Here is a 25,427-nt window from a genome sequence, read left to right on the forward strand (position 1 = left end):
AGAGATTATTTGCTCTCACACTTTCTTGTGTGTTATCCTACAACGAGGAAAAGTCCTTGTGAATGAAAAGGTTTTTCAGAAGCCATTTTATAATCTGGCACATTTTTTCTCTAATCTCTGTGAAAATTTTTCAAACTAGATGAAGCAAGATTTAGAACTGGAATTCATTAGTAGCCTTTACCAAAAAAAAAAAAGACCAGAAAAATGTACCTTTAGAGCAGATGTTAGACATTTATCAAGTGTCTGAGGGAAAAAGCAACATCGAGGCAACAAAAAATTTGTGTTTCACAATTACTTAGTCTATGTAAAACCAAGGGTGGCTGAGGGACATTTGATCTAGTTAGGATGAGCAAGTACCATGATAGGAGATTAAATGTAATAATGGCAAATGCAAGTAATTTAAAAAAAAATTCAACTTTTCTGATATCCCTGGACCTAGATGAAGTGCATAGAGAACATTCTGCATCATTGCAGAGGCTCAATCAAAGTTGGTTCATGCAAAGTTCACACACACATGTGCTTTTTTATACGTGAGTGATTACAGTGCTTGCTTCTGGAAGAGGCTGGTGTTACCTTGGCCTTAATACCTAAGCCTGATCTTGACAAGTTGATTTGATCAAATTGCTCTATTTAATGAATTCAAACTGTCAGCACATGCAATCTCATTTGTTAATTTCTAGTTGCTTTTATCTGTGATGTACTGGGAGTATAATCCAGTTTATCCACCTTCTCTGAGAGATGAAGTTTTGCAACAGATTCAGAAAGTAATTTTGAAAGCAGTAATTAAATTCTGTCATTCTGCCTTGACATGTTTGGACTCTCTAATGAATTGAATTTCTGGGCAAAAATAAAGGAGATATGTTGTTTTTTTTTTTTTAATTAATGTTAGAGTAAGGAGAGTAGTAGGGTAGAAATAGTTTAAGTTCAGAGGTCATTCTTTACTTGCAAAGGTAGGACACAGTGCAGAGGCAGTAAGTTTGACCTCTGGAGTCACCAACAGTGTCCTCATTCCTTGTCATGAATCAGAGACAAAGTTTGGGTCAGCCAAAGAAAATCCATCAAGAGTAAAGTTTCTCAAGATTGATTAATTTCCTGTACAGGAACCTACAGAATTTCGCAAGCAAGAAATAACAAAGATGAAGTTCATGTACAGAGAATATGTTTGTACTTGTAGTTGCTTAATTTAGTTCACTTCTTCCAGGCTTTCCAGTAGAATTGACAGATTTGAGGAAAGGTAGGTGGTTTGGGCCGTCTGTCCTTAAACCCTACTTGCGCATGTTATGTGTTTGCCTGGAAACCTGCTGGATTTGTGGCATTTATGTGAAGACTTTAAGGCCATGTCTTCAGGAAACCATTGATGTAGATAAAAGGTTTAGCTTTATGTAGGTTTTTAGGTACCTGCCTTTTCCCTTGATAGAATGCAAGTCATTAAGTTAATCTGTAGCGTGCCCTTATATTTCTTGGACAGCTTCACTAGGTCTGTATGTTCCAACAATAAAGTTGCTTTTAGAATATTGCAGTTGTTGTGTTACCTGTTAATACTCTATTTTCCAATATATGAAGGGCATAGTGTTGTATTAAGAATATTGCTAAATACATTAGAAATAGGGTAGAGTTATTTGGGCACACGTTTATGATGGAATTCCAGTCTGCAGAACAAACAGACTCTTTGATGAAAGCTTCCCTTCACACAAGAAGGAGAAAACCCCAAAGAACAGCAGTAATGGGGGTCTGTGTCCTGTTTGAGGCATTCCTCCCAAAAGTTCATGGACCTGATTGTGTGGTCACCTCTTGTGTAATTGTTCCCTGGATTTGTAAAGCTGCTCCTGCCTGCTTCAGTGACAGGAGATAGCCAGTGACCTGTGTACACCTTAATTCTAAATTAAGACCTGAGTCTCTTGTATGTAGGAGTGTGTTACAGGTGAGTTATTAGGAGTGTATCAATGTGGGTGTAACTAAAAACATTTTATTAATGATTAAATGATGATCAAAGAATTAATTGACACCTAAGTGAAAAGTTAATGATGATAGAATTGTTTTTAAGCAGTAATTGAACAGTAATTGAACAGTGATTTAACAATGTTTTAAATTATTGTTTAAACAATAATTTACGCTCTGGTCAAACTACTACTTACTGTATATCTAATAATTAAGCTATAGCTAGATTTATAAAAGCTGCAGCAAGTATACAATATACTTTAAGGCTTAATGTAAAATGTCACTTTCCTCATTATAGATCTCAGATGTTTGGTAAGGGGGTTTTCAACCTTGAGCATTAACCTTAAGAGCCATCCCTGTCTGAGTGGGACATAGTTGCCTGGCAGCCTGCTGCTGTACAGGAGAACCCCGTGGGCTCATGGGGCCTACAGGCATTTATTTCCAGGTTAAAATGTCTGACTCATAGTCAGAGCCCCTTTTGGTGTACGTGCAGGTGTGCAGCTGTAGCAGTTTCAGTTCTGTCTAGTCTGAGCTCAGGCTGGTGCTGATCTCCTGATAAGAGAGGCCTGAACTCTCTGTTCCTGGATAAGATACAGCTTAGGATGATTCTCGGGGTTTGCACTGCAGGGATGATTGCAGTCAGGTCTCCTTTTGGTGAACCAAAGTACTGTCACTTAGTCAGAAAGGGTGCATCCAGCACAGGGATCTTACATTATAAAAAAATGAATGGGTCTGTCAGTGGTATCAGCATTGTATAAAAGAACTGTGGTCTCTTAGGTTGCTGGTATCGGCATCTAAGGTCTGAGTACAGGAATGTGCTGGAGCACTGCACTGGAAAATTATTTTTCTCCGACTGAAACACTTGCATTAGGTAGAGTAGCCTGTGTTCTTTATACCTGCCCTCCCTCAGAGAAAAGAATGGGATTTTCCTCACAGAAGGGTAGGGACAAGGGGTCTGTTAATAGCCACCTCATGAAGGAACATCTCGAAAGGGAATGCCTTACCCAATTGTGCGATAGAAACTCTTGGGAAGAGTGTAATGTTACAACTGCCCTGTCCTTGTTTAAGTAATGGATGGTATGGTGATTCCTACCACAGATGTAAGCACTAGGAGCTCTTGCAGTTCAAACAAGAGGCAGCTGGGGAGTTGAGGCTGAAGGGCTGGGAATTGCAATTATGAAGAAAAAGTTAGGAAGTTATTCTTTCTTTCAGAAAGAGAGAACAAGAAATGATGGAGTAACAATAGAAACCAAAGAGCCCAGGAGTAACATGATACAAAGCTAAAATTCCTTCCTATCTTTAATTATAGTCTTTTTCTGAAGTATAGGTGAAACTAACAAAAGGGGAATAACACGGACAAAACCTTGAAGGAATCTGGAAACCAGTATAAGACATGAAAATGGCAAAATACCCAGCAGGATATGGACAGACACGGGGATCATCTCCCAAGTGCTGTTCTGAATTGGGGCATGTCCAAACTCATTTAATTTCCTCGGCTCCTTCATACATGTGGAACCTCTCTACATCTCTACATAAAAGTTTAAAAGGAGGCTGTAGGATATTTTCCCAAACTGTGTGTCTGATAGCCTTGTCTCTGTGTATCCTCACTGCAGTGAGCCACGGCTCCCCTGTACTTTGGCCAGCCACCTGTGTCTAGTGCTGTCCTGCTAGGACTTCTCACTCCAGCCTCAGCACCACAGGAGATGGTCTGTTTGTAGTGGTGTGCTTCAGCTGCAGGCTCTCAGCATGATAGCAAAGGAGGAGCAAGGGCTTGCAGACTGTAAACAAAATAGAATAATAGAATTGTTTAGTTTGGAAAAGACCTCTTAGTTTGAGCCCAACCACCCAAACCCAGCACTGCCACATCCACCACTAAACCACGTCCCCAAGTGCAATATCTACATGTCTTGTAAATACCTCTGGGGATAGTGACTCAACCACTTCACTGGACAGTCTGTTCTAGTGCTGGCTAATGCCTTCATTAAAGAATTTCTTCCTAATATCCAGTATAAACCTCCCCTGGTGAATTTGAGGCTGTTCTTTCCTGTAGCTTCTTTGCTGGGAGAAGAAGCCGACCCCTCACCTTGCTATAACGTCCTTTAATGTGTAGAGTGCAAGAAGATCCCCCCAGGGCTCCTTTTGTCCAGGTGTTTGAAAGTGCATCAGACTTGATTGGTCCACATGGAATAAGAAGAAACTATTGTCTTGGAAAAGTGTTACTTTGAAGATACCAGATTTTAGGTAGGTAGAAGGGACTGCAGTTAGCAAAAAGCAGAATCAGAGTGTGAAGTTCATAACTGCTTCCTCGTTGTAATTAAATGCTTATGTCAAATGTTTGGGAAAGGGAATCACAGAATCCCCAAATGAGTCCTGTTGAAAAGGGACCGCAGTGGGTCTGGCCTGCCCATTTGAACAGGGTCATCTCAGAGCACATGGTGGTGCTTCTGGGTCCTTTTCAACTCAGACTGTTCTGTGACTCTCAAGTGAAATGGCTAAAAAATATTTATAAAAGAGGAAATAATGGCACTATTGCTATTAAATACGGCACAGGATTGTGTCCAGAGGGTCTTGAACATCTTCAGTGAGGGAGACTCCACAATCTCTCTGAGCAATCTGTTCCCTTGTGTGGTCACTGCATAGTAAAGAAATTCTTCCTCATATTCAGGTGGAACTTCATGTGCATCAGCTTCTGCCCGTTGTCCTATTGCTCTTGTGCTATTGCTCGGCACCACCGAGAAGAGAAGAGCGTGGATCCCTCCTCTCCCCACCCTCCCTTCAGATGCTAATAGCCACTGATGAGGTCCCTTCTCGGTGGTCTCTTCTCGAAGAGAAGCGAAGCTGCTGGTGGAGAGAAAAGGCGCTATCGTAGTTACAGAGGAAGGAACGGGACCGCCTTCCCCGCCTTCCCTGACGCTGTATTTTCCTGAAAATCGCCACGAACGATCTCAGTCTCCCCCGCCGGTTCCCCCGGCCCGGGGCGGGGCGGGGCGGGCGCGGGGCGGGGCCGCGGGCGCACGTGACAGGGCGGGTGCCATGGCGGGCGCGGGGGCGGCGCGCGGCAGCCCAGAGCTGGCCGGGGCCGGGGGGCCGCCGGAGCAGCAGCCACAGCCGAGAGCCGCCGCGATGTCGTCCGTCGCCTCCTACGAGAGCCTGGTGCACGCCGTGTCCGGCGCCGTGGTGAGCGAGCGGGCGGGGGGCCCGGGGCCCGGCGGGCGGAGCGGCCGTGCCGGCCTGGCGGGGGGCGCGGGCCGGCGGCAGCCTTTGTTCGGCCGGGACGGGCCGGGGAACGGGCGCGGGGCTTGGCCAGGCTGGAGGCCGGAGCCGGGCCTGAGCAGCCGGAGCCACCTCTGAGCCAGCGGGAGCTGCAGGGAGCTGCCCCTCAGAAAGCCGGGTTGACGCACCCGGAGCTGGGCGTCCCTTCAGCGGTGAAAACGCAAGCTCAGGCAGAGGGGCAGCGCTTCAGCTGTGCGATCCGAGAGCTGCACCAAGCATCGTCCTCCTGCCACGACCTCCTACGAGCTTAGGAGCTGCGGAGGGTGAGGCAGCGCATAGGTGCTCATCAAAATGTAAAGCGGGCACAGTGCAGCCGGAGGAGGTCTGTGTCGATCACTGAATTTAATTTTTCATGTGGTGCTTGTAAATGAAAAAGTCGCATTTAATTTATGTAGATTTCATAGCGTGCCTAGCCCTTGAATTTTTCTTTTCAGAGTGCTAGCTCTAAAAAGTAAATCAGCCTTCTGCTTCCAACAGATTAAGAATTTTAGTGCATGTAGCATGTTGGATTGGGCATACTGATGGATAGGAAGAACTCCTCGTGTCTCCTATAGGATGAAAGTTGCTAAATGTTATTGAACGATAAACACTGGGACAGGCTGCCCAGGGAGGTCACGGAGTCCCTCTCTCCGGGGACATTCAAAACCATCCTGGATGCATTACTGTGTCACCTGCTCTGGGTGACACTGCTTTGGTGGGAGGTTAGACTGGGTCATCTCCAGGGGCTCCTTCCAACCCTGACAATTCAGTGGTTCTATTATAAAGGCTGATTCTAAAAGGAAAAACAAGGCTTTAAGGGATGTTTTTGTTTTATTATAAATAAACACAACATTTTTGTCTGATCTTTAAATTGTTTTAAGTCTGCTTACTTAAACATCAAAGGCAGTGAGGATTTTGTTTCCACTTTCAAAAACTGGAGCTTTCTCAAATGATCTCATTATTGAAACACTACCCATTTTCCTTTTGCTGGCTTCTACAGAAGTCAGTGGTACTTTCTAGACCTTGCTGTTAGCTTCTCTCTTCAAGTACAGATTGCTGTAGTCAGGCTGTACCCCTGAACAAAGTTTGTGGTGTGAACCAAGCTTATAAATCCAGCCATAGACTCAGAACTGCGTTGAGATAACGCATCAGAAGCATGTGTCAGACTACAACATGGTAACTTCTGTTTGTATTCTAATATACTGAAAGCTGATATACCTTCTAGGCAACCTAGTCAAATTTGAGATGAAGGAATAGTTTTGTGAACAGTAAAAAAATAACCAACACAAAAAAGTGCTTGATTTCCTGTGAACTTTAATTGAATTACATAAGTATTCTTTAACTCTGCATGTAGCTACGACATAATCTTCCTGTTGCAAAAGCTATAAGGGTGAGAATTTTATGGGAGTATTATAGAGCAGTCAGGCTGCTTCATTGGCTGAATGGTGGCTGAAAAATAGCAGTTAAACTTTTTAATATGTTTCACGTTTTTTGTTACTACTTTTTTTATAAAGCCAAGCTTCAGGCTGTGGTCCTGCAAGCATCTTTTTGGCAGCAGTCCCCTCAGGCCATTTATTCTTGCCACCTCTTGGCTACTGCACAGTTGTTTATTGGGTGCTGTGACTGGTCAGTGAACTGATGTTACTGAAGAAGTAGCCCAGTGGAAGAAGTTGGTTTTCAGCCAGACTAGTTTCTGTGTCTGCATCATTGTGTAGTGCCCAGAAAGTTATGCCACCAGATTGGAGGAGGCAGGGGTGCAAATACAGTTGACCAAGAGCTGGGATTATACGAACCAGCCTGTACCTGTCCCTGTGATTATTCAGTGTAATGTGACTTGGCAAACTACCAAGATCCACTCCTGACAGGGCGGTGGTGGGAAGGCTGACAGTGAAGCCTCACCCTTCCAGCAGTGCAGGGTAATACATGGCAGCATCTGTTCTGCAGTCACTAGTATAATTTTGCCTGGTGATCTCAGTGCAGTTTATCAAGGAATCTGAGTCCCTCTTGAGGGCTTCTGTTATTGGGGAAAGGACTGGTCCTGCTTATCCCTCTTTTCCTTTCTTCTAGCCAAGAAATCCTGTCTCTTCCCTATGATGCTTCTGGCAGCCTCCTCATCATGTAGTTGAGTTGTTCCAAACCTAAGAGAAAAGTAATTTGGTTTTTCTATTTCCCTCAATTTAGCAAAAGAAGGGGAGAGACTGCGAATTGTTTTTTGTGGGCAATGGTCTGTTAAGTCAGTTTAGTTATCTCATTACATTCTCTTGAACTATAGTTCCATGTAAGTTTTAAGCCAGTTTGGCAGTCAAGCACTGGCACAGGCTGCTGAGAGAGATGGTCAGTGCCCCATGCCTGTCAGTGTTTAAGAGGCATTTGGGAAATGCACTTAACGTGCTTTAGCTTTTGGTCAGCCCTGAAGTGGGGTGGGGGCAGCAGGCCTAGGTGATCATTGCAGATCCTTTTCAACTGAAATAGACTATTCTGTGTCTGGTGGCCACACATCCATTGTGTCCTGTGTGACACTACCCCACTATTTCCTCATTTCCAGTTTCTAATTTTGAGTGCAAGTGTGTGTGTGTCTGTGTGTTGCTGCTGCATGGTGCATTGCATTGAGACTAGGATCCAGGCTAAATCTCACTTTGGGAGGATGGAAGCAGGGGAAGGCTGGAAGTTGTAGTGACTCTGCAGTCTTGCTCTGTGTGTAGGTGTAATTGCGTTTTGAGGTTGTCTTCAAAATGGCAATAATGCAGCTCCCATTAGGAGGAGTGTTATGGCTCTTTCTGGCACTTTTTTTTTTGTGCTGGCACTTACCTTCTAACTGAGATATTCTTTTTAGAAATATTCAGTCAGATGGGTTTATTAATCTACTTTCTCTCCAGCTGGGTACATGGTAGGTGAGAATGATACAACACAGTACAAGTACATGGGAGAGCAGAATGAACTGTTTTGGCAAGAGCCCAAACTAAATGGGTTAAAATAACCAGGTAATTGTGGCCAAGTCTTACGTATGCTACCTAGTGTTAAAAAAACTGGAGAAACTTAAGTCTGGTTAAGACTTCAACCCACAGTTGTTTTAGTGTGGAAACACCACCAGAAAATTAATCCTCTGTTGCTGGTTGTAGAGCTAGGTCTGCTCTGCAGCCTGCTGAGGAGCTGGAGTACTTCCAGAGGCAAAGCTCACTTAAATGTATGGCATAAGACAGCTGTAGAAAAGCTCAAGTCACAATGTGCACTGTAGTTTAAATGCAGCATTGAGTGACTTGCTGTATCCCAGACCTTCCCACCAGTTTGCATGGCTGCTAATAGAAGAGGTGTCACAGCTTTAGCAGCCACCTGATGCATGGAAAACAGGTTCACACCAAGCCAGGGCCTTTTTTGAGGCTAATAGGAGGTAGAGAAAGTTCAATGTTTATTTTCTGATGCCACTAGATCAACTTTCAGGCTTCAAAAACTTTCTCTTTTGACAAAAAACTTTTAATGGTTTTAATTTTAGCTTGATCTAATGAAAGAGAAAAATAACCCTCATTTGTAAGTATGGGACAAAAAATGTGTTATGTGTGGAGTTTATCCCCCTTTTAAACTTACTCATCAGACTGATTTGTGGGCAAGAAGTGAAGGGTTACAAAGAGTCTAGCAGGCACTGTGTAAGCAACTGATACATTATGCAGCCAGTTTATTTTGTTTTTCAGGGCAGTATGACTGCAATGACTGTATTTTTTCCTTTGGACACAGCTAGACTTAGACTCCAGGGTAAGTATCAAAATCTAGTTTCTTTGTAAAATGGCATTTCTGTTCATCTTGGCCTGGGCACTTGAAAGGGTGGTTGCAGTGGGGATGGTCTGCATGAACAGGAGTCTTACTTGTGTCATGGTAACACTGTTTTTCCAGCTGAAGGTAATTCTTCCTTTTGAAAGTTGGGCAACCTTTTAATTAGCTGAAAAGGCTGTGTGTTCTGTGAGTTTTAAATTATTATCTAAGACCAAAGATAAAAACAAAGATGCAAGATTGCATAGAATTATATTTGTGTGGTGTTGTTTTTGGCTGCTGAGAATACTTCAAAATGCAGGGGCAATATAATGAAAAACAGGTCTAGAATTATTCAGAGGGTGGTTTAAAGGGAAAAGCCAGGGTTAGAATTGGGATTAGGAAAATCTAATGTTTACAGAAATGCATCTGGAATATGAACTGTGTTCTGAAACTCTGACTTCTAATTTAGAGTCACAGACTCAGCAAGCATTTTAGAATTATGGCTAAAGCTCTGTTAAGAACTGGAGGCAGATTATCAGCCAGGTTGTCAGAAGTATGTAGTTGAGAAATGAATAGCTTTCAGTGCAGGAAGACACTGCATTGCTAAGGCTTAGCTGTTTGCAGATGAGCTGTAGGAGATTGCTCTGCTACTGGTGCTAGTCTGCTGTCCAAGGAATAATTTTGAGAGCAGTTAGGCAGGCCCAATTCTATCCCTCTACCTAAGGGGAACCTACTTTTAGTTCATGTCACACCTATTAGAAACTGGGGATTATAGATACTCTGGAGCACAACAGAACCTGTCAGTCTGAGGAAGAATAAAAAAAGGAAGTAGCCTTACCTAGCGAATGAAAATAAGGAGAAATAGGGTATTTCTATCCTTTATGAGGAAGAAGAAACATGTACTTGTAGGGTATATTCAGAATTGCAAGGATAAGGACTTGAAAAAGAGCGCTAAAAATTTGAATAATCTGAAAGTTGGATTGTTTTGCTTTCCAGTTGATGAGAAGCGGAAGTCAAAGACAACACCGGCTGTCCTTTTGGAAATAATCAAAGAAGAAGGCCTGTGAGTAGATACTGATTTGCTCTTTGTCTTCATGTAGATAAGCTCTAAAACTAATTTGAATATGCTTTTAAAGTGGAACACTTAGCCTGTATCTGGGTGGACAGATTTTTATTCCAAATTGAAATGTCTCCGCACAAGTGTGATATGACTTGCATAATCTTGTGTGTTCATCTTTAGCTAACTAGGATTAACTTTCTTGAGCACCTTATGCAATTGATCTGTTCAGTGATGTAACTGTGCCTTCATTAGTGAAGTAGCTGTGCCTCCTCAGAAATGCAAATGTACCTCCATATACCTGATCAGCCAGCTTTGTCTGCCTGGATTCTTGGGTGTGTCATTTCTCAATAACCAAGATGAAACTCCTGGATAACTGAGCCACTTTCAAGAGAGCTGAGACATGTTTCCCAGTTGGAAGGTTTTTATTTTCTCCTAAGCTTGTAGAAGTAAACAACACATGAGACTTTATGCTGGTGGGATTCAACATCTGTCTAAAAGCAGTTAACTTTCAGCTGTGCTTTAGTATTTGTCATAGTCTGAGCTGAGCTGGCTGGGAAAAACAGTTTTATGTCTGTCCTTGTTAAAAGTATTTTCCTAACGGAAACCCTGGAACACCTAAGTAGATGAGCAGTTCCAGGACATTAAAGCTGACAAAAGTTTAACTTGGCTCATAATGCTGTGTCACTTTTGAACTTGGGCAGATGTATGCATGAGGAGTTCTCTGCCGGCTGATCTCTCTTGTTCACATTCCCACATTACCTCTGTCGCATGAGGGTAGCAAGTAAACTTCAACTAAAAAAAAAAAAAAAAAAAAAAAAGAAAGAAAAAAGTTAAAAAAGAAAAATGATGTAATTAACCGAGGTGGAAAGACTGCAAAAGTGGTCATCCTACTTTGCCTGTGAAAGAGAAAAATCAGTAGCTCTGGCAAGAGAGGAACATTGCTTCTTCCAAAGGTATTGGGGAGGCCTGGCAAAGCCATGGTACTAATTTAGAGAAGTGTCTGAAGTAACAAAAAAAAGTCCAAACAACAACAAATCTGAAATATGATGTGAGATCATAAACATCTTGTTCACATTAGCTTGTAGAGTCTTGTCTCATTACCATACTTTTGTGAGACTGCTTCTTTCATCTAGAGAAAGCAAATAGGTTGAGCTAAAGCACTTGCTGCAGAAGTTTATCAAGCAGCTTTCTTCCCTGCATTTCCATCCTTTTCGAAGTGATCTGAAAGGTGTTCACTAGTGTACACCAAGTTTTTCTAAAGATTGCAGTGAATCATGGATGCTATTACTGACAACTTAAGTCATTAAAATAAACTCATGGGTTTTGTTTTAGTTGCATGTTTTGTACTGCAATGTGTTTTATTTGAAAATTATCAGAAGTCACTCTTAATAAATCAACCAAGCCCAAGCCAACACTCAGAGGACATAAACCCTAGAAGATGTTTCTCTCTTTCTTTTCCAGCACAGAAGAGATAGGTAATACAGGAATTGTTTTAATTTGGTTTATGAATAACTGCATAGTCAGTTAAATTCTAACTGTCTGGTTGGCTAAGCCTGTAACTTCAGAAGCAGTTGTAACAATAAGATGTATTCCCAGCTACATGGGAGGGAGGAGCACTCCATAGATTTGAGATGAAAAAGTAGCATTTACATTTTAAGAAAAGTCAGATGTGGTGTTTACCAGCCTTGCATCTTTTACAGTCTTATTGGAGATCCTTAAATTCTACATACTCCCAGTATTTAATGATAAAGAGCCTCCATAGTTACTGCTGTTGGGGTGATTTTTTAATGCATTTAACATGATACTAGCTCTCTACCTGTTCTGTGCAACTCCAGTGAAGGTGTGTATCATTATCTTTTTTTTGATGTGTTGTAGAACATGTTGGGAATGTGGGACAGCTGTTGAAGTGTCCCTGTTTTACAGGATCATCAGACCTGTCAGAGAAGGGAGCTTTGTTAGGCAGATGTTATGAAATCATTCCTAAATCAAGACAGGTTTAGATGATAATTCAGTTTTTTGTCTGTGATTAATCTAGTTAAATTTACCTAGGTAAAGTCTTTTTCTTACTTACTGGACTGATTTGCCCTAGATTTTACAGTAAGGCATTTGTTAGAAATTCTTCCCACCTGTGAATCTTCTGTCCCCAGGTTGCATCCTTTGCCAAACTCTCCTAGGAGGAGTATATGAAATTCAGTAGCTAGTCTTCAATTTTTAAATTTTCTGTGAGAATCCAGATACTTTTTTTTCCTTACTCAGGAGTTAAGTATGGTTTGTTACCCTTGCTGATAAAGACATATCTAGGTAGTACTTCCTGTAGTATACAGCACTGTATCTCTGGGATCCTTTACCAACACATAAAATCAGCCAGATCACATAAAATCTTCACTGATTCTTACTGTGACTTTTTGCTCTCCATTAGGTTGGCACCATATCGAGGATGGTTTCCTGTTATCTCCAGCCTTTGCTGCTCCAATTTTGTTTATTTTTATACATTTAATAGTCTTAAAGCCCTCTGGGTCAAAGGTCAGCATTCAACCACTGGAAAAGACTTGGTTCTTGGGGTTGTTGCAGGTAATACTTTAAAATCTCCATTTTGTCAAGAATGTATTTTTGGTATATTCTATCTAATGATTTTCTTTATGAAGTCCTTTGGAGGCCACAGTGAGTGCTCACCCCTCCCACTCTATGCAGGCCTGCTTCTTTCTGATTGCTCCTCTGTGTCATCCCTGCCTCCTAAGGAGATGCATAAACCATTCCTGTTGTGAATTCTGGCAGAAAGCACAGTGCTCTTGTGGCTTAGGATGATATTTGTGTCTGATGTGGTGCTTACCACGTATCTAAGCATCAGCACTAAGATGCTGAAGACAAGTGGCAGGGAGAGGTGACAGTTGGTTTTTTTCCAGAGGAAAACATATATACGCTAATTTTGAAATAATTTCAATTATGGTAAGAAATTTTAATGTAAGCATTTGGGTGTCAGTTTCCAGACGTGGTTTTGGGTTGTCACTTGAAAGTGACAGGAAGTTCCTAGATATATGCAGGTCCATATGCTCTTTTTTATTCTATCCTCTTATGTGAATGCTGCAGTGATTTCTTTGAAGGGATGATAACATTTGTTTTGTGACTTTTCTAGCACACCCAGTGTGAAAAGTTACCACTGTGGGCTTTGTGTTTGCTAGTGATATTCTTCAGGGACTATTGCTCATGCAAATGCATAGAATCAAGCTAATTGAGAAAAAAAAAGAAAACAAACCAACCTTTAAAAAAGACCCCTGGGTTTGGGGGTTTTTTGGGGGTTGGGGAGGAGTTGGTAGTTTCTTATACTTTCAGCTTTGGTATAATGACTGTCTGAATAGCTGGTGGAAGTAAGGAAGGAAATTCTTAATCTGCCTATATGTCTGTGGTAAAATTCCATATATTTTGGAACAAAGGCTACAGGAATTAGGGTATGAATTATCATTTACTTTTCCCATATTATGCTGTGTTGGTTTTATTCCCTCTTCCTACCAGAAATTTCAGTAGCATATGAATCAGGGGGAGAAAAGGGGATAAGAAAACATTTGAAATCTTCTGTTTCATGCTGATTTTCTTTGTGCTGTTTTGCATTAGGAGTGGTGAATGTACTCCTCACCACCCCTCTCTGGGTAGTGAATACACGCCTGAAGCTGCAGGGAGCAAAATTCAGAAATGAAGACATTGTACCAACCAATTACAGAGGCATAATAGGTAAGCACCTGTTGTTGGCTTCAACCAAAGAGAAGTTCATGAAATGAAATGTATCAAGGACTTGGAAGACTTTCTCTCGTGTAGCTGATTTCACCCTGTAATCTCTATGCTACTCTGTCACTTTGCAATCATTGAGTTTTACAGGAAACTGGACTTGGCTATTTGTGATGGTAATTAAGAATTTGCTGTGTGCACTCATGTAACTAAAATACCTTTTGCAGGGGCAGATATGTTATCATACAGATAATGGAGCAGTAGTGAGCCCCACGAAGTGGTAGCTGGGAGTCTGAGTTTGGACAGACAGCCTGAAAATTAAACTTCACTCACCTTAATCTCTTAATCACTCAGGTGTTCAGGCTGTCCTTCTTTTAAAACCAACCAAACAACATTACTGTTATTTTGAAGAAGGTTTGAAAGACCTGAATGTGGATGCCACACTTGTAAAAAAAGAGGGGGCTGCCTGCCTGAGCAGATGATTAGTTTTGTTTATGTTAATGTTGATGCAAACAAGAACCTCTTTTGTCACTACCTTTCTCTTAACTTCTGGATTGAAATGGAAGTTTAATTAAAAATGCTTGCATAAAGGACTGCAGTGGATTTTTATACACTTTGAATATTAGGCTTTAAGAGTAACTTCTCATCTCTTTTATATTCAGAGTTTTGTACTCAAAATATTAATGATTTTTTTCCTCACCTTTTGTCTCAGATGCCTTTCATCAAATAGTCCGAGATGAAGGAGTCTTAGCTCTCTGGAATGGTACTTTCCCCTCCTTGCTGCTGGTCTTCAATCCTGCCATACAGTTTATGTTTTATGAAGGCTTTAAACGAAAGCTTTTGAAAAAGCAGCTGCAAGTGAGTATGTTTTGAAGCCAGGTGATGAACATACTCTGTTGCAAGGCAGGTTTTTTGATATGCATCATTTGAACAAATTCAGAATATGGGTTTGGTTTTTGTTCTGGTATTTTCAAGTGGTTTTTTGAATTGGTTTGTCTAAAAGGGTTAAGCATCATGAAATGAGACGGGAATCTTTCATGTCTCTAGGGAAGAGATTCCTGTAATTAATTCTTCCACCTATAAAAATAAAACTGAACCTCTTGTCCACATTTCCTTGCATATGTTCACAGGTCTTGATTAAAAGTAGAGATTTCAATTCTAATATCTTTTTATAAGTATTTACATACTGACTGTTTTGAAGTCAGTATGTAAATACTTACCCTTTTTGCAGTAAATAATAACCTTTTTTTTCTTGAAGACCTCAGTTTTTCAATGTAACTTTTCTAGGGATGGATACTAGAATTAAACGTAGCATTGCAACCATTCCTTCCTGATTTTCTAAATAGAAGTGCAATTGCTTTTCTGTCTCTGCTTTATACTGCTCTTCTTTTTCCTTATTCTTTTGCCCTGTCTATATCAGATATAGAATCTCAGCTGAACTCATGTTCCTTTTATGTTCCAGCAAACTGGAAAGCATTTGTATTACATTTTCAGATAATGTCATAACCTAATATATCTTTAAGATGCTTTGCTCTTAATTTGTGATTTTTGAATATTAGGTTATACCACTATGTTACCAAGCCATCTTGTTTTTTCCCAAGACATAGTGAGATTATTTTTACATGAGATTTTACATCATCAATGAGGCTTGGGTTTTTTACTGTATTTAGTTAATACTGCAGCTGTAGCATCCCATTTGTACCTGATGGATCTACTCTGTTACATTATGCACATTTTTGAATGATGAGCTTAGCTTCCATCTGTATTGTTCTTTTCTTGTTGGCTAATAGCATATTTATTTATTTATTTATTGTGTTTCTTTTAAATTACTTAAATTCCACCTTAAATTAGGACATTTCTTTGTCCATGATCTGTGAAGGGGGGATTTTTTTTTTTCCAGCTAGGAATGGTAATTTTTATTTTGAAAAACATTTTTCTTCCTATTTGGTTGTTTCCTGGTTGTCCTAAATATATCAGGTTGACCTTTTTAAAAATGTGCATGTGTAAGTGTATTTTTGATTGCAATCAATATACTTTAGAATATATTTTGAGCGTGTTTTGATATGGGCATCTACTTATATTCAGTGATTAATTCTCACTGTTAGACTGAGTTGCACTGTAATCAGCATAGGCTGTAACAACGTGTTTGGTGCATCCTGGAGCTTTGGAGCTGAGGGTGGGCTTCAGCAGGGGTTCTTAACTGAAAGGGAATGAGATTTTTAACCTATGGCATCAAGACTAAAATTCTGCCTGGGAGTGTAGTGGTTATGTCTCAGGAATATAGAGTGATGTTCAAGAAACCTTTTGCTGTCACCTTTTCACAAGCACTATATGACTTATTTGTTTCACTGTTGCAAAAACTGAGATGCTTATTGATTGATGGTGTGTTTAAATGATACATCCTTATCTTTTGTCTGCTCTTGGTGCTTTGAAGGGATCTAATTGTACGGCCTTATATCAACAGTAGTCTAGTTATATTGAGAAATGCAAAACCAGGTGGAATTTACAAATAAACTCAAGATGTGGTAAAGTAAGTTAGTTGAACCATAGCCAACTCTTTAAAATGAGAGGACCTTGAGATTTCATGAAATCTTTTTGCCAAAGATCCTTAGATAATCTGGTAGCAGGTACCAGTACAAAATCCCCAAATACAAATGGGTAATTGGCTGTTTTGGTACTGTGTGGAAGTAAATTTGTTCTTTATCTATTGAACAGCTCACATCTTTGGATGCTTTTGTCATTGGTGCAATAGCCAAAGCAGTTGCCACCACCCTCACTTATCCTCTGCAGACAGTACAGTCAATTCTGCGGGTAAGTAATCATTTCATTTCATGGCAACTGCCTCTGACTTGGTCTGTATCATGCAAGCTTTGTTCACATGGCTTGTTTTTATTTGTGTTAATGGACCCATTGTTGTGGGAGGCAGTTTTCCCAATGCAGGTCACTGATTAGAATGGCTTTTCTTTTTGGTTTTGACTGAGCTTGATATACTGGTGCACATTTTTTTTCAAGTTGCTGGTAGGATTACCAGTGTATTGTATTGGTACAGTGTCCCAAAGAAGCTGATGCATTGTATTGCTTTTAGGCACTACAAAAATGTACATTTACTTCTTGGAATATAAATGGAAATTGTGCCAAGGGGGATGTTAAAATTAAATCTTCTAAAACCAGTCTGTTTCCAGATGACCTATGATAATAATAATAATATAAAAGTTCTATTCATAAGTTTTGTTGTTCAGATGGTGGTCTGACCTTGTCAGTGTCCAGAATATGATTCATCAGGGGAAGCTGAGCTCCCTCATAAATAATACCTTTAACCATTTGCCTGGCCATGTAGGCTAATTGTAGTGGTAGTGGAAACACATTTATTCTGACTTGCAATTTGTACATAGGCTGGATAATGCTGCTGCCTTCAGAGTGTACCAATATTGTTGTAATATTGACACAAGACAAAACTGGGGAGTAGGAGGGAAGGAGACCTGGCCATGTGTAAGCATATTGTACTTTAATTTGTGTGTTTTAAACTCTGTAACAGTTAAATATTAATAAGTGTTTCCACATGAAATATATGTTCCTAAGTAAGGAGGAGCTTTAACTTGTCTCTACAGTAAAGCCATTGTGTATGTTCTAAAACTTGGACAAATTTGGAGAATTACTGAAAACAAGCCTTCCATGCTAAGAGTGTCACTTCTCAGATCTCTCTAATAAGGGAATTTTCCTGTTAATTGTTCGTGTGGAAAAAGTGATTTTCAAGCAAGTTTTGTAATAATTTGTAACTCTCTAATTAGAGTGTAATAAATGTATCTTGATTTTTCATAACCTTTAAAAAGGTAGTTAGGATGCTATATTGCAAAGCAAGAGGATTTGAATATACTTACTGCGTAATTTTATCAGCAGTCATTTTTTCTGAAGTTTTCACAATTTTTGATCAGCTGAACTGGTGCTTTCTTTCAATGCCTTATCCTGTCTTAACAGCCTGGACACATCTCAGTTGTAGCTAAACTGGTAACACAGACTTCTGTTACCGGAGTGGCAGATACAGAAAAACATTTCAGCAAAAATAGCTCTGTTTGGATAAGTTGCAACATCAGTCTGTTTTTAATTTGTGATGCTCCTGTTTCCTTCTGGCGTGAAGGAGAGCTGGAAGGAAAGTTGGAGTGCTCTGTTTTAGCCTGAGCATTGCACAGCTGTGCAGGTTTCATGGGGCTGCAGCCACAGCACAACTTCAGCCCTTATTCCTTTCCATGGTTCCTAGAGAAGTGGTTACAATCTTGTGGCTTCATGTTTTTTCTGTCTCCATTTAGCTTTTTGAACAAAATTCTTCTGACTCTAAATGACAGTGAAAAAAGAAAAAAAAAAATCCATTGCCAGTCCATCCTCTCCCTGTGATGATGGGGAGCACAAGGACCCTGTCTCTAGTTCTGTAGTCACTAGGGGTCACTTCTGTCTCTTTGCTCTATGAAAGAATTGCCAGGAGCCCTGAACACATCTGTTGAGGATAGCAAAAATGTATGTCTGTGACATCTGTGCTGTCCAGTTCAGACTTGATAAATTTTGAGATGTGTTTTCTAGTCTAAAGTTGGCATTGTTCTAGTTGAAGTTTTTATCACTCACACTAAGTGATTTTAAAAAAGAAGGGTATGAGTAAAGGCTTAGTATTTTCAGAACTAATATTCTGCATTAAAAAAAAAAGTTGCAGGTGTTTTTTAAAACAGTCTTAGCATATTTGCACACAAACTAATAGAAGCTCAATATAATTCATATAAACTTACACATCGTAACTAAGTTTTGTCATCAAGCTAGTACAGAACTTTTTTTTTTTAACCTTAAACCTTTATTAGCTTAATCTTTTTTAGAACTCATTTGGGATCTTTGTAATAAAGTCTCTACACCTTTGCTTTCAACTCTTTGGCACAGGTCTCTTCTTACTGTCATAATAGTTTTCCTGTGTAATTGACAGTGGTAGCAGCTTCCAACTTTGCCATTTGGTATTTCTTCTCCCAGTCATTAAAACTATGTGACACTGGTGTTACTCATTATGCAGTGAAACTGTTCTTTGGCCTATGTGTCAGTAAGGAGCAGATAAATTAAATTTGCCTGCGGAGGTACAGCAATACCATTAATATTCTCAGTGATCCCAGAAGAAAAAGTTCTCTTTAAAATGGAAGTCTTTATTTTCTGTCATAGAGAATGCTAATCCCTTTGGGAAGTCTTCTGCAGTAAACACTGAAGTGTTAACATCCTAGTGAAAAATTAATAATTTTCTTCTCTCTCAATGACTCTTTGTAGTACAAAAATTGTCCAGTGGTGGAGAAAAAAGGAGAATGAGGCACCTAATGGTGGTGTAGTGTGGAAGCCTATGTGTAATCTGGGCAGTGACTGACACTGTAACTTGGAACCTAGTTAGCAATTTTTGGGGAGTGTGTCTGAGTCTGTGACAATAGTTCTTAACACTGATTTGTCAATATCAAATGGGTAGTTGCTGATGAAAAGATTGTGGATTTTGAATGTATATTTACCTAATAAGAGGAGATTTCCACTAGCATTCTGTTGCTGCTGTTTCCACCCAAGTTATTAAAACACATAGTAAAGGAACCTCTGTCATCCTAGCATTCTCTTAAAATTTCTGAGCTGCCTAAATCAGCTGGCATACTTTACCTCTGTCAATGGTAATTTCTTACACATAAGAAATAGCAGTTGCCTCAACATGTTCTGGGAAAAAACTCATCCAACATGCAGTTACTCAAGTTCACCGTTGTTAGCACAGAAGATTAATACAATCTTCAAAAGCTATTAGGCTGTGCTGTTACAAATACAAGTGTACCAACTCTTGTATGTTAATAATTCATAGCTACAGCTTGCTGGCAGTACTATCAACCTGTATCAGATAAAAGTATCAATGAATGCTTGAAAAGGACTTGCTGAAATTGCTAGTTTAACTCTACAGCAGCATCTATTATGCCTACTGAATACCAGCTTGGGCATAAGCAAGTCTAGTGAGTAAAAGAGAAATATTATTTAGGTCAGGTAGGTAGATGGAAAAATTTTGAATTCTTCCACAGCAGTTCACACATAAGTGCTCTAAGACCATTGCTGGGCAGATAAATTGTGTGTTTGACTATGCAATCTCAATGTAGTAATGATTTGCAGGTGTGTGAGGGTCTGAATCTTTGTGAAGTAAAAGCTGAGAAAGCCAGAAAGAACTTGCTTTGAGTGTCATACCCCTACTAAGACTCTGCAAATTATGCCATTGAGATCTTGAAAACTGCTTTCTCCAGAGCAACTGAAAGACGGGAAATATTTGTTAGAATCCATTTTAAAACCAAACCAGATTACAGAAGTATGTACAGTCTTAATGTTTGCAGTGTGAGCTTTGGCCTCTGTTCTCTGCTGGTAGTTATGTAATGTGGAAAATGTTTAAAGAGGTTTAGGGTAGGCTCTCCAGATTTCATGCATGTATGATGTTCTCTGCCAAGCACAGTGGGGAAATAGTACAGCAAAATACTCTTCCTTTTTTTCAGTTTGGACGTCACAGGTTGAACCCAGAGAACCGAACGCTGGGCAGTCTTAGAAATGTTCTTTACCTTCTTCAACAGAGAGTGAGGTGAGCTTTCCCATTTTATTTCTCCTACCATGATAGAGCAGACTTGCATATTACTAATATTGTGAAATTTGCTGGGTCTGCATTTTGTTTACTTTGGCCTCCTTTAAACTTGACATTTGAGTCAACCTGGTTTTTGTAATGTATTATAGAGTAAGCCCATAAACCCAGAATCTCCTAAATGTCTGTACAGTAAGTGACATCAAGGATACACATGGATGCTAATTCATTTCGCCTCTCAACTTGAAAAGAAGCAGGTTTCATGCACAAAAGACCTTACATTTCTGCAGAATTTTTTCTTTAAAATATTACTAAACACAGCTGGCTTAAGGTCAGTAATGGGTCTACAGTTGATCATTAACTTGTGATATTGATTCTTCTTTGTACTGTACTGATTGACTTACAGAAAGCTATTCATGCTTGTTTTCTTGTTTGTTTTTTTTCTCCTCCTTAGGCGTTTTGGGTTAGTGGGACTCTACAAAGGCCTTGAAGCAAAGCTCCTGCAGACAGTCCTTACTGCTGCTCTTATGTTTCTGGTGTATGAGAAACTGACTGCAGCAACCTTCACAGTCATGGGATTAAAGCACTCACGCAGACATTGAAGAGGAACCTATGCCAAAGATTCCGGGCTCTAGAAAACACATTCCATTTCTGAGACCTGGCTGGGTAAACAAAGGGTCCTCACTTTCTCTGCTTCTCTTTTTAGCCACCTTTATCCTCCAGTATTTGGAGAAATCTGGAATATGCTCCGTAGGACCTGTTGCCACGAATTCAGGGATAGCTCATTCCCTATTGTTCTGTGTACTCACCGTGTTAAGAAAAAAAAAACAAAAACGGAGACCTTATTTAAGTACTTGACCTGAAATTTAAACTACTATGTGATTTGGTTATTTGGTTGATATTCTTGGCAAGAATGACTATGTCTCACTATGCTTTCTTCTTTGCCCTCAAATTGTCCTCAACTATTCTTGTATCTTTATCTTCTGTCATCAGCTGGTGAGGCTGGTTTTGTGTTATTTTCCTTGACCTGTGTTTATCACTTCATATTTGGTTCATTAAAATAATTCATAAAGAATAACAATTTGGCATGGTTTTCTTTTACCTGCAAGTATGTTTGTGGCACAGGATCTGATGTTGCCCCAGATGCCTGGTGGTGAGGTCTCTGAACTGCTGGAATGGATATTACAAGTGAGTTGCAATCTGTCTTTTTGAATCCAGCTATATCTTGAAAATTTTTAATGCAGATACTGGCTAGATTGGAGGAAGAAAACCACTTGCTTTTTCAAGCTGAGTTCCTCAAGCTGCCTCAAGAAAATGGGCTTGCTACAGAAATACATGATGTTTTGTGACCCTATCCTTTGTGAATAGGGTCACAAAACTCCATGCTCTTATGCAGACAGGGGGCTCTGCTTCAGAAGTGCTATGCCTGCTCAAAAATGTGCTTTGTTTATTTTTCCACTGATATTCCCAGACCATAAAGCCTAAAATGTGTATATTCTAACATGTGTATGTTCTTTTTGCATAGTTTTGGTCAGTATTCCTAGACTCTCAAATCCAAATTAAATTGTGCTCTGTCAGTTGTTAAGTGGGCAGTAGGATTGTTCTGAAGAACCGTTTCCTTTTTGAAGTATTGAAAAATTTCATGGCAGTTTTAACACCAAGAATGTCCAGAAGGAGGAGAAGACTTGAATGCTGCAGGAAATAGCTCACCAAATTGCAAAATGGTCCCTGCTTCTGGAATCTGAGTTGAGTCCATTTTAAGAATTAAGTTGCAAAATAGTTCTGCAGATAATGTCTTTTGAACAAGAATAAGTGCCTTCTTTTAAGAGTATTGAGAGTATCTATGCGAGAAGAATGCCCTAAATTCAATGCTGGGTGACTTTCAGTCCAAGTAGGATTTACATATACAAGTAAAAATAAAAAGTGCAATGAGCTGTAATTATATTTTGTTAAAGGATGAAAGTGAAAGACTGGAGACCTCACTACTGGAAAAGAATGAATCACAATTCTGAAAATTTCAGTGAAAATACTTTTTTTTTTTACTGAAATGCGGTGCCATGTGGAAAGATAGTCTGCTGTCATTTGGGTGTTTTTAATGAGAAATTTGGAATTGGTAGTATGGCTCTTGATAAGCTACCTCACCTCGGAATTCCTGCTGTCAGAATCATTGTGGGGAAGCAGAGTGGTTCTCGTGCCAGTCTGGCTGAAATCTGTGTGGCTGCCAGGAGCTGGGGTTCAGCACCTCGAACCTTTCTGCTCTGTGGCATGAGGGAGCAATTCCTGCAGAAGTATTTTTCTGGTTGTTCTACCTATAAATGCTTGCTAGCATTTACTAGCCAAAAAATACTTGTCTACCTGCCAGTGTGGATTCAAAGGGATAAAGTATTTCCTTTTTGCAAAAAAGCTGAATACAGAAGCCCTGTGTGAAAGTGTGCTGGTCTTGGCTGTGTCTGCGTTACCATTAAGCCTGGAACAGACATTCTGCCCTAATCTCTCTACTTGGCTCTGCTGACCAATTATAATAAAACAGTTTCATAAAGAAGTGAAAGCAAAAGTTACTGAAACTGGGAGCATCTCTGGTCTTTTAATGGTTGACCTGTGGCATTTAAAACTTTTTTTGCTTCTGCATTCTCTGGTATTGATTTAGACATTAAACTGAAATAACTGAAAAACAACTTAACCTTGCATGACTGAGCCAAAATGCAGATGGTTGAGGAATTGTTAAGTCATTTATTCAATTGGCAGGCAAATGTTCATGTTGCAGCTGGTACCTCTACCTAAGTTCTCAGATGTAGTTTGAACAGATGATGACATTTCTGTTAGACTGCCTAAAACTATTTCAGCATTGGTGAGTATTTTTGACATTAAAAAAATCCATAATTTATCGAAGCAAACTATGAGAGACTATTTTTAATCTTGGTACTTGAGTAGTAATTCATCCTTGGTGGACAAATACTGTCCAGAAATGAAAACTAAATAAAATAATTCTATTCTATTTTAAAATACATTTACATAAATTGTCATTTCCTGCTGTCTCTCTCACAAGCAAATAACAGCTTATTTAGGGGGTGGTGTAAAGACATAATCCAGCTGATCTGGCTCTGTGGATTTGTCATTTCACTAGAGAAAAATAGTTGGCAAACTAATGACATAGTTGCCATCAAAAAGCACAAAACCTGCAAGTGTTCCTTTAGACACAGGTGGCTCCCAATGGACATGGTTGTGGCAGTTGAAGCTGGAGATGGAACATGTGGGCAGAGTATTGAGGTGGTGTGGCAGAAGCAGCTCTAGGCACAAGCGCCTGCAGTGACAGCCTTGGCTGCCAGTGCTCTGCACTTCTGCTGTGCAGTCAGTAGTAGCTGTGTTCCATCCAAAAATGGTGTAAATTCATTTCTAGAGAACTTAACAGAAAATATTTTCATCTTCAGATGAAAAACAGATCTTCTCCCTATATTTTTAATACTATTTTTGAGAGATGAGGGAAAGGAACGATGGTTACAAAGGAGAGCAGCAGAGAGGATCGTCTGTCTTAGCTGAGTTCCGTCATGGGTAATTCTGTCCTTGGCTCAGTTTAGGAGATTTAAATTTAATCCTGTGCTCTTCTTTCTCATTCCTACCCCACACTTTGACTGAAGGTAGGAAGCCCCTGTGGCATCTTGGAGATTGCAAAGCAAGTGGCTTAATGAATTCTGCTCCAATTTGTATTCCAAACCATGTTTCTTGCAATTATAGGTTGCCTGCATGGTAGGGCAGTATTTAACACATTTTGGCGTATTCACTAATGTTATTTGTGTGTATATATATCTCAATGTATCATATAATAGAAATGCTATTCACTAAGCCTCAGGAGGATCACAGCTGATAGGGTATAACATGTTCTTTTTGTCTTATGTAATCTTGAATTGCTGAGTATTTGCTGCCAGAGCTGGCTGTACTTTGCTGGAAGAGTCTCTCCATCAAATGATTTTCTGGCTGCACTGAAGAAAGTTATTAAAACCTGAAAGCTGGTGCATACCCTTTGGGGGAGGAAAAACAAGATTTACCTCCAGTCTGACCAAGAGGAGTAGAGCTCGCTGTACTGCAAAGCTTCTTGTCCAGATTAATCCTTCTTTACATGTCTTACTGCTCACCTGCTGAGGAAGGAAAAGGGGCTGTGCTGACCCTGCTCCTTGCTGGACTTTTGTAGCTAAGACAGGTAAACACTGTCTATTCAGAGGAAAAAACAGGTGAGCTTTCAAACTTGGATATTCCTTGCACAGGCATCTGTTGGAAAAGGTATTCATTCAGTGGAGTTATTTTTACACCACATGTCAAAAACATTTCTTAGCTGGTGAGCATGGGGCAGGAGAGCACAGGGCTGTGGGAGAGAGGGAGCTATATAGGAGGCCCATATAGCTCATAGTGTTTATGCCCATTGTTGGGGTTTATGTCTTCTAGTTTTGTTTTTTTTTTTTTAATCAATATGATTTAAAGCAAAGAAGAATCAGGATGAGGTGATGAGGAGCATGAGTATTAAACCAGTTGTTTATATGTACTTTTTATTCACCTAATTAAAAAGCTGAATTCTGTGTCTGCAAAGGGTACTTTGTATGGGCATTATAAACTCTCTGCCTCTTCACAGCAGAAACAGTTTTTAGGGCATGGTTTGATGGTCTATGTGAGCTGAAGAGCCCTCTTCAAAGCAAGTTTTCGGGGTACAGAGAGGGGCCAGGTCCATCTCTAGCAAAAATGAAGCTGTGCATGACTGCATGGTCTGTACCAGGGCTGTTGATGCTGACCTAGTGTAAAGCTTTACTAGTGTGTAACATCATCCATAGCTTACATAATATCCATAGCTTACAGGTTTTGATAGCACTAGATAAAAGAGAATAGCTTTAGGATTCAATGAGCAACAGCAAAAGGGCTTTTTTGAATTGGCCCTGCACCAAGCAATAAACTGCCTGCTGGAGAGTTATTTTAACTTCTTGATTCTTCCTTTGTTTTGTGTCTAAAAGAATGGGACTCTGGAACTTTCTGGAATGATAACCAAAAGGCGGTCACTCCACCTTTCTATTTGGCTGACAACATTTTTTTCTGCTGTCTGTCTGTAGCAATGTAGTGCATTTGTCAGAG

At 40.0% G+C, this 25,427-nt stretch overlaps 1 protein-coding gene across 1 annotated transcript; it reads left to right on the plus strand.

Annotated features, from left to right (window-relative positions):
- The first annotated feature begins 4,959 nt into the window (after positions 1-4,959).
- SLC25A17 (solute carrier family 25 member 17) lies at positions 4,960-21,655 on the plus strand. The gene is made up of 9 exons (XM_084206239.1): positions 4,960-5,115; positions 8,877-8,937; positions 9,931-9,997; positions 12,414-12,565; positions 13,604-13,720; positions 14,427-14,572; positions 16,430-16,525; positions 20,236-20,318; positions 20,770-21,655. Exons 1-9 carry the CDS (start codon positions 4,972-4,974, stop codon positions 20,915-20,917), a joined length of 1,014 nt encoding a protein of 337 aa, XP_084062365.1. The 5' UTR covers positions 4,960-4,971; the 3' UTR covers positions 20,918-21,655.
- The last annotated feature ends 3,772 nt before the right edge of the window (positions 21,656-25,427 follow it).

This window comes from Fringilla coelebs, assembly GCF_963513975.1.
Source record: "Fringilla coelebs genome assembly, chromosome: 5".
Classification (NCBI taxonomy): domain Eukaryota; kingdom Metazoa; phylum Chordata; class Aves; order Passeriformes; family Fringillidae; genus Fringilla; species Fringilla coelebs.